Source organism: Salvelinus namaycush, chromosome 13 (assembly GCF_016432855.1).
Source record: "Salvelinus namaycush isolate Seneca chromosome 13, SaNama_1.0, whole genome shotgun sequence".
In the NCBI taxonomy this organism is placed as follows: Eukaryota; Metazoa; Chordata; class Actinopteri; order Salmoniformes; family Salmonidae; genus Salvelinus; species Salvelinus namaycush.
The window spans coordinates 41059110-41067759 of record NC_052319.1 but is presented as its reverse complement, the minus strand read 5'-3'; the positions used below and the strand labels follow the sequence as shown (position 1 = coordinate 41067759).

At 45.8% G+C, this 8650-nt stretch overlaps 1 protein-coding gene across 1 annotated transcript in view; it reads right to left on the bottom strand.

Annotated features, from left to right (window-relative positions):
* Positions 1–505: 505 nt before the first annotated feature.
* frmpd4 (FERM and PDZ domain containing 4) overlaps positions 506–8650 on the bottom strand; it is a gene marked incomplete at its 5' end in the record, with an annotated part of 32891 nt that continues 24746 nt past the window's right edge. The window contains 5 exons of the mRNA XM_039006606.1: positions 506–675; positions 1457–2701; positions 3064–4065; positions 4162–4294; positions 8268–8450. Coding sequence (XP_038862534.1) covers positions 506–675; positions 1457–2701; positions 3064–4065; positions 4162–4294; positions 8268–8450 — 2733 coding nt within the window. The remainder of the gene's footprint in view (positions 676–1456; positions 2702–3063; positions 4066–4161; positions 4295–8267; positions 8451–8650) is intronic.

The window sequence follows — 8650 nt, the reverse complement described above, 5'->3', positions numbered from 1 at the left end:
CTGAGGTCGGTAGGGAGTGATTGGGTCCTTTGACCTCCAGAGAACGGCTGTGGGATGGGGTTTTCTCCACCTTCATCTACATCGTCCCCAACCATGTTGGTCTTCCTCTTGGGGAAGCATTAAGTGGCACCTCCTCCAGGCACATCCACCACCTCCTGCGGTGCAGTCTGGGTAGTGGCATGGCCCGGAGCTGCTTGGCATCCCGTGACTGAGAGCTAACTGATCTAACAGACCATACTGAGCCCTGAGACAAGCTCTTGGAAAGTGTCTTGGAAAAAGCAAATCTCCCCTCTGTGGCTTGGTGGGGTCGTCGGGTGACTGGACTCTCTGGGCGCTCCACCCGTTCAGAGTGGCTTTTGTTTTTTCCAGCAGCACTTCGAGGCTCCCAGAGCCCGGCGTGACGCTGCTCCAGCTCCTCCTCAGCATCCGACTCCTGAGGCTGCTTGTGATACGTTCACATGGGTGTAAGCTTGAGAGGAATGCCTGGGTGCAGTATGGGAGGGACTCAGGGCTGTGGCACCCCTGCTGCTTTGGCACACTGGGAACACTGGACTCTGGACGTGCTGCTGCTACTGGTGAATGATGGTGGTGAGTTGGTGGTGGTGGCGGCGGAGTTGACCTCAGAGAGAGCTGAGGAGGAGTCTTTCCCAGCAGCCGTCTCCAGCTGTGTACAAGCTACACTACGGGGGAGCAGAAATACAAAGAGAATCATTAAGCATCTCCCTGACAACATGGTGCATTGCTTTGATCTCTCATCACCCTTTCCTGTTTTCATCAGACGACTTTTTAGTAAGATTTCTTTTCTCTAATTATGCTTTCATAACATAGCTTGATTTCTAGAGAATGGTGTAAAATAGAATAACGTTGCATTTCAGCACTTTGACCAACTCTCCCTGCAGCAAGTTTTGCATAATGGACCGAGAAGGCCTCACGCACAGCAATATTATTACATCTTACAACAATCCTCTACACATCACAGGAGGTTGGTGGCACCTTAATTGGGGAGGACGGGCTCATGTTAATGACTGGAGCGGAATCAGTGGAATGGTATCAAATACATCAAACACGTGGTTCCCATGGTTTCCATGTGTTTGATGCCATTCCATTCGCTCCTTTCCGGCCATTATTATGAGCCGTCCTCCTCTCAGCAGCCTCCTGTGCTACACATGCATGCACAGTATTATTGTATAAATACTATTGACATTCTACTGTCTTTCTGCCTGAAGGGATGATTATACCCTGTCACTCTGACGCGTATCCTAATCCCCACGAGTTAATCATTTATCAACAGCCACACTTCCCTCCTGGAATTGTTTCCCAAAGCCACTTAAAAATCCACTTAAGAATTAGATTTTCCTGTGTTTTATACATATTTCCACACTATGAGGTTGGAATAATACTGGGAAAAGACCTGTAAGCACACAGACATCATAGGAATACACTTATTTAGTTGTACCTGTGGTTTCTTTGATCTTGGGCATCCGGTGGCAGTCATCTCCTCGTACGGTACCGAACCCAGGCTCAGCACTGGTGGCTGCGTGGATCTTCCTCAGCAGGGTTGGGTCCATGGTCTGATGTCTAGCCTTGCCTTGCTGCGTGGCCTGGCCTTGGGTGCCATAGGCCTTCTCCTCCCAACTCATATGGCCCATTCCCTTGAGGGAACACTCCGACAGTAGATGCATGTTTTCTCCAGCGCAGAGGGGGGAGTCCATGGGCGTGACACATCTGCTGCTTCCTGTACTGCAGCTAGCGTCTATGGAGGAACACTGTGAGCTCTGGAGGGAGTGGACACCCTCGCTGCTCTGTAACGATGGCATGTGCTTACTAAGGTGGTACTCATAGAGCCGTGTGACATCCTGCTCGGCTGAGGGGATCCTCGACTGCTGCTGCTGCCGGTCGCTGCTGGGTAAATTGGCTTCCTGGGTACTGTGGGGGTCTTTGGCATGGGAGTGTGAAGCCTCTAACTGCTGGCTCCTTTCATCCCAGTCCTGCTTGTCTCCCTTAATTGTTACCCTGTCAGAGAGGGAGGCTTGTGAGTCATTCACACAGTCTGGGGAAAGATTGTTAGCCACTTTGTTTTCAGGCGGCCGGTGATATCTTGGGGGCTTCTCTCGATACGGATATGGCGTTCGGCCCAACTCGAATTGGTTCATGTATGGAGATTCCCTTACAATAGCATTATATTTGGGTGGCTCCCCTCTATTTGAGTGGACTTTGCTGTTTCGTTTTTCTCTTGAGTCACTGGTATCTCCCTGAATCCTGCCCTCAGGGTCACTGTGCTTTCCTGGCTGCTTGCTCATCAAAGAGCCCATGTGCAGTTTGCTAAAGTAGTCGGTGGGGGACTTGGTCTCCATGGTCTCTGGCTCCATCTCTCCCCTTTCTGAGTAGAGGATCTGGGTGGATGACACACCCGAGGACGTGGCCCCTTCCTCTTTCTTCTTTTCCTCCTCCTCCTCGGTCTCCTGAGGGTCGTGCTGTATGGCCAGGGCCGTCCCGTCCTCATACCGTGTTACAGGAAACTCTATTTTCTCCTCAGTCAGAGTGTGGTAGCCCTCATTGGTTGCTACATACAGTCTCAGGTGGGTTTCAGAGAGTTTCTGGGCAGCGACCAGCTCTGAGCTCTCTGTCATCTCAGAGGAGTTAGTCTCGTTGCCAGAGTCTGACGAGGACTCGGGGCTAAATGCCCTTGATATTTCTATACCTGTGTGCCACAGAGAGAAAGACATTTTATTAACAACTTCACCTGAGAGATATTATAAAATAGTACACATTTCATTGGTACAAAAAGAATGAAAGCTGTGAGTTGAAATGCATTTGTGCACTGTTCATAAATTATAAAACAAACAAAATGATACACAAAAAAAGCTCTGGAGACAAAATGAGTGTCACACAGCAAATGTTTTACGTTCAAAATGAATGACACAATGCACACACAAAATGGAAACACAGAACAAAATGTTTTTTTTTATTGAAAAATCAACAACAACAAATGAAAAACGTTCATGTCTGGATAATTTGCGTGGTGTTAATGAATAAACGTTACAGTAGTGTAAGAAGAAGAACCTGTGCTATTTTCTGACTGTGGTTTTGGGCTCTGCTCCTCAGAAGCTGCCAGGGCCTCCAGGGCCTGTAATGTGGACACCACAGCTTCGTCCAGGGCCCCCTCAAGGCCCTCCTCCACCTGTGTGGTGACTGAGTCTATGAGGGACACTGGGATATTATCACGGGTCCCCTGGCCCTTCTTGACAGGCAACCGGGCCCCCCCGTGCTGCTCGTCCTCATCAGAGCGGTCCCTGAAGCCTGGGGGCGGGGCTGCGATGGCCAGGTTGAGGGAGTGAAGCAACACATCTTCGTTATCTTTCTCGTCCTTACCCTCCCATGGCGGGGGCAGGGAGGTCAGGTCGATGATGTCATCGCTGGACCCAGAGAGCGTGAGGAACCTAGCCTTGTCCAGATCCCCCATCAGTCCCATGTCCTCCTCGCAGCTGATGTCCTCCTCGTCCTCGTCCGCGTCTGTGGTGTCCGCATAGCATATGTCGTGCAGCAGCGGCTCCTCACTGCACTCGGTGATGCCGAAGATTTTGTCAGCGTAAGGATATCCCTCCCCGGTCATCCCCATGGGATCCCCGCTGTTGTAGTCCTCATCTAGTCGCTCATACATGGGGTCGTGTAGAACCTCTGGGCCTTCCTCCATCAGCCTCTGGTAGCCCAGGTTCTGGGGGTCCACACTGTCTAACGGAGGATCCCCGAAGGTGAAGGAGACCTTGACGCTGCGGGGGGAGTCCTGGGGTTTGGGCCTGGGGACACAGAGGTAGGGTTGGGGGTGTGTTGGACCACTGGTCCCCCCTCTGGCATCCACCCTCTCTGCCATTTGCATGCAGTACTGGGGCGGCTGCTGTATCTCAGTGATATAGCCAGGGTCCATGTAGTCTGTGTCTCTATTGGTGGAGGGCTCTCTGATGCAGCGCTGGTTGTTGTGGTGCTGGTGCTCCTCACATCCCCTAAAGGAAGCGCTGTATGTCCACTCTATGGCCTGGTAGACCTGCTTTACTCTGGAGTCATGGCCTGAGGATAGGAACCAAACCAGGGGTTGATAATCAGGTTTCTGCAACAGCAGTTATATTGTATCGACTTAGAACTGTATAGAGTCTAGAGACTCACCGGTGTTGACTACATTCCCTGTTTTGACCACGTTGAAGATGGAACGACGAGAGTCCACCAGTAGTCTGTAGTATCCAGCAGTCAGACAGGCCAGATTCATCGCATCAGTGGACTCCATTAGCAGAGTGATGGGCTGGAAGATAAGAGGACAACAATGAACACACACTAACTGGAAATAGACTAAGATTAAGTAATGTCAGGAGCTGAATTAAGACAAGGCTTAGTGGTATTCTAATGGTTCTCATTGAGCATTCATTTCCTTGCTCAATATTATTACAGAATATCATTTTTTTTGCTTATTAAGGCAAAGTACTAGAGGCTGATTTTTTTTGTTGTTGCATCAAATGAGCATTTCTGAGATTTTAGGGTATTTTGGTATTAGTACTTTAATTAAAAAGTAAACATAACATTTCTAAAACTTGATGTAGATGGTATATTTTATTTTGTTTATCATACTTCCGTCATAAAAATTTCTGGAATTTTAACCACATTAAAATGGACATAAATCCATAATTTCAAAGCTCACTACAAGTAATGACACTTAATTTAAAAAATGTAAACTACGTAATCACCAAAAGTAACTATTGAGAGGGCCACAAACAATAACTAGTAATGCTGTATACTCAAAGAAAGGTTCAAATCTCACCTTTCTGGTTAAAATACATTCCTGAGATGTAGTCACTTTTTAAGACACAAGCGTAAGTACACAGTACAAATATGATAAAAATATGAAATATTTGATGTTACATATTTCCTATTCAACAAAACTGTATGTACAGTATAAGGCTAGAAATGACTTATATGCTTTCTAAATATAGCATAATCAAATGATAAAATGACTAACTATAAGATTTCACCTTCCTTTTAACTGTAAATTACATATTTGTATGTTTAGTGTTAGAGAAAACGTGCATATTCTCTAAAGGTCTCTCTTGATCAAAACATCTGCCCCCATCCCTGTGAATGTCACACACAGCTCTAGCTTGGCTTTCTGAACTCGTTGGGAACTTGCCTTTCATTTCATGTCCGTCTATGAAAAACAAAGTGTTTTTTGTTTAAAATCTATGAATTATTTAGATTAACGGCTATAAACCGATCTCTGAATGTGCTACGAGATAACCATTGCAGGTATTTGCTTTGTCTGTGGCGCCAGCTTCAAGTGCTTTCAGATTTCACATCCTATAGTGTCACACAGGCTCAGAAAAATACTACTGTGTCCGTGGGAACCAGGGCAATTTTTATCTGCAGTATCCACAGATCGATTTCTAAGCGTGCATGTCGGACGACGGAACCGGTACCAGAACCACGGAGGTCCCCTAAAAAGGGGTTTTAAGCCCAGTTCATAGAGAATGTTACAAACTGGAGTATATGTAGTAACTTACCTTGAACAGATGGAGATTGGGTCTAAATAGGCATTTGGCGTTTGGTAGTCTAAATTCATTATACTCCTCTTTAACTGTAATTTTATGAAAGTCAGACTCTTCCCACATGCCAAGTTATTTTTCTCAGCTTCAGAAGCATCTTTATTCACACCATGTTGTGTGGCTATCCTTAGATACAGTGTTTTCAGAAAGTTGTCAGACCCCTTGACTTTTTCCACATTTCGTTACGTTACAGCCTTATTCTAAAATTAATGAAATTGTTTTTTATTTTTTAATCAATCTACACACAATACCCCATAATGACATCACAATACCCCACAATGACATCACAATACCCCACAATGATGAAGCAAAAACGGGTTTGTAGAAATCTTGGCAAAAAAATAAAAACTGACATTTACATAAGTATTCAGACCCTTTACTCAGTACTTTGTTGAAGCACCTTTGGCAGTGATTACAGCCTCAACTCTTCTTGGGTATGATGCTACAAGCTTGGCACACCAGTATTTGGGGAGTTTCTCCCATTCTTCTTTGTAGATTCTCTCAAGCTCTGTCAGCTTAGATGGGGAGCGCTGGTGCATAGCTATTTTCAGGTCTCTCCAGAGATGTTCGATCGGGTTCAAGTCCGGGGTCTGGCTGGGCCACTCAAGGACATTCAGAGACCTGTCCCGAAGCCAGTCCTGCATTTTCTTGGCTGTGTGCTTAGGGTCATTGTCCTATTGGAAGGTGAACCTTCACCCCGATCTGAGATCCTGAGTGCTATGGAGCAGGTTTTCAACAAGGATCTCTCTGTACTTTGCTCTGTTCATCTTTGCCTCGACCCTGCCGCTGAAAAACATCCCCACAGCATGATGCTGCCACCACCATGCTTCACCTTAGGGATGGTGCCAGGTTTCCTCCAGATGTGACACTTGGCATTCAGACCAAAGAGTTCAATCTTGGTTTCATCACACCAGAGAATCTTGTTTCTCATGGTCTGAGAGTCCTTTATGTGCCTTTTGGTAAACTCCAAGCGGGCTGTCATGTGCCTTTTACTGAGGAGTGGCTTTTGTCTGACCACTCTACAATAAAGACCTGATTGGTGGAGTGCTGCAGATGGTTGTCCTTCTGGAAGGTTCTCCCATCTCCACAGAGGAATTCAGGAGCTCTGTCAGAGTGACCATTGTGTTCTTGGTCACCTCCCTGACCAAGGCCCTTCTACCCCGATTGATCAGTTTGGCCAGACGACCAGCTCTAGGAATAGTCATGGTGGTTCCAAACTTCTTCCATTTAAGAATGATGGAGGCCACTGTTCTTGGGGACCTTCAATGCTGCAGAAATATTTTGGTACCCTTCCCCAAATCTGTGCCTCGACACAATCCTGTCTCGGAGCTCTACAAACAATTCCTTCAACCTTATGGCTTGGTTTTTGCTCTGACATGCACTGTCAACTGTGGGACCTTATATAGACAGGTGTGTGCCTTTCCAAATAATTTCCAATCAATTGAATTTACCACAGGTCGACTCTAATCAAGTTGTAGAAACAAAGGATGATCAATGGAAACAGGAAGCACCTGAGCTCAATTTAAAGTCTCATAGCAAAGGGTGTTAGGGGGAGCAGCACAGGGGAATCCAAGCGCAGACTCAGACAGGAAAACAGGGATGAATGAACCCAGATATTTATTGTAACAGGGAGAGATGAAGTGCGGATCCAGAGAAGTTCGGATGAGTTGTAGGAAACCAGATGTGGAGGCTGAGGTTTGAGTGAGCTGGGTTGGGACAGGGTAAACAGGTCCAGAGGGGAATCCAAGGGAGTGGTGGTGGGCTGAATCCAGAACAAGGTAGCAGGGTGGTGAGATGTGGAACAGGAGACAGGAAACAGAGTCAGAGCAGCAAGACGAACAGAGATTACGATCTGGCAGAGGGGAAGTGGCAGGACTGAGTATTTGTAGAGGTCTAGATTATGGAACGGGTTGCAGCTGGTGGGGAACTGCTCTGACTAAAGCACACCTGTCTCCAACCACACAATCACACAGAGAGAGAGAGGGAGAGGGAGAACTAGGGGAATGGCTGCAGGTCAAGGAGACACTGGATGTCCACTAGGGGGTGTGGCAGGAGGAGCAGATGTGACAAAGGGTCTGAATACTTACAGTATGTAAATAAGGTATTTCAGTTTTTATTTATTTTATACATTTGCAAAAGATTCTAAAAACCTGTTTTTGCTTTGTCATTATGGGGTATTCTGTGTAGATTGATGAGGGGGGAAAAGTATTTTATCCATTTTAGAATAAGGCTGTAACGTAACAAAATGTGGAAAAAGTCTAGAGGTCTGAAAACTTTCCAAATGCTCTGTAAATTCTTCAGACTTGTATAGAGAAAATTGTTGTAACATTTTATTATATTATATTTTTATTTGGAAATATTTACCAAAAATGCAGTTTACCTACATATTTTTGTATTTTTATAGATTAAAATAATAATAATTATTTAACCTTTATTTAACAAGGCAAGTCAGTTAAGAACAAATTCTTATTTACAATGACGGCCTATAGATAGAAAGATTAAAAAACGATATATCCACAATACGTTCCTGGAGTGTCTTAACAAAATGTTACATATTTTTATAGAATATTTCAGAAAAAGTTTCATATTGGTGTCAATATTCAACTGATAAAAAGTTTGTTGTGATAGGATTAATGGAAAAAAAATACCACACTCAGAATGAGTTCATGTAGAAGATTTCACCTTCACATCCAGAACATGTAGCTCTACCCTGACGTTCTTCTCGTCCTCTGTGTACATCTCGATACGGTTGACGTGGCTGAAGTCCGCCAGCAGCGCCACCAGGTTAGTCTTGGTGTTGATCACATGACTGATGCCATACCTGGGACCCACTAGTAAGGTCACCTCTGTGTGCTTCTCTCCTTGCTGTGGGCATAAAGCAGAAGGGAAACCATTGAAAGACAATACACACGGGGGCGGACTGGGACCACATATTGGCCGTGGCATTTCTAACACACCGGACCATTTTTATCCTTGAGGCCCCCATACAGGCCCAATTTTTTCCTTGAAGCCCCCACACCAGCCCATTTCCCCCTTGAGGCCCATACACCAGCCCATTTTTGTCC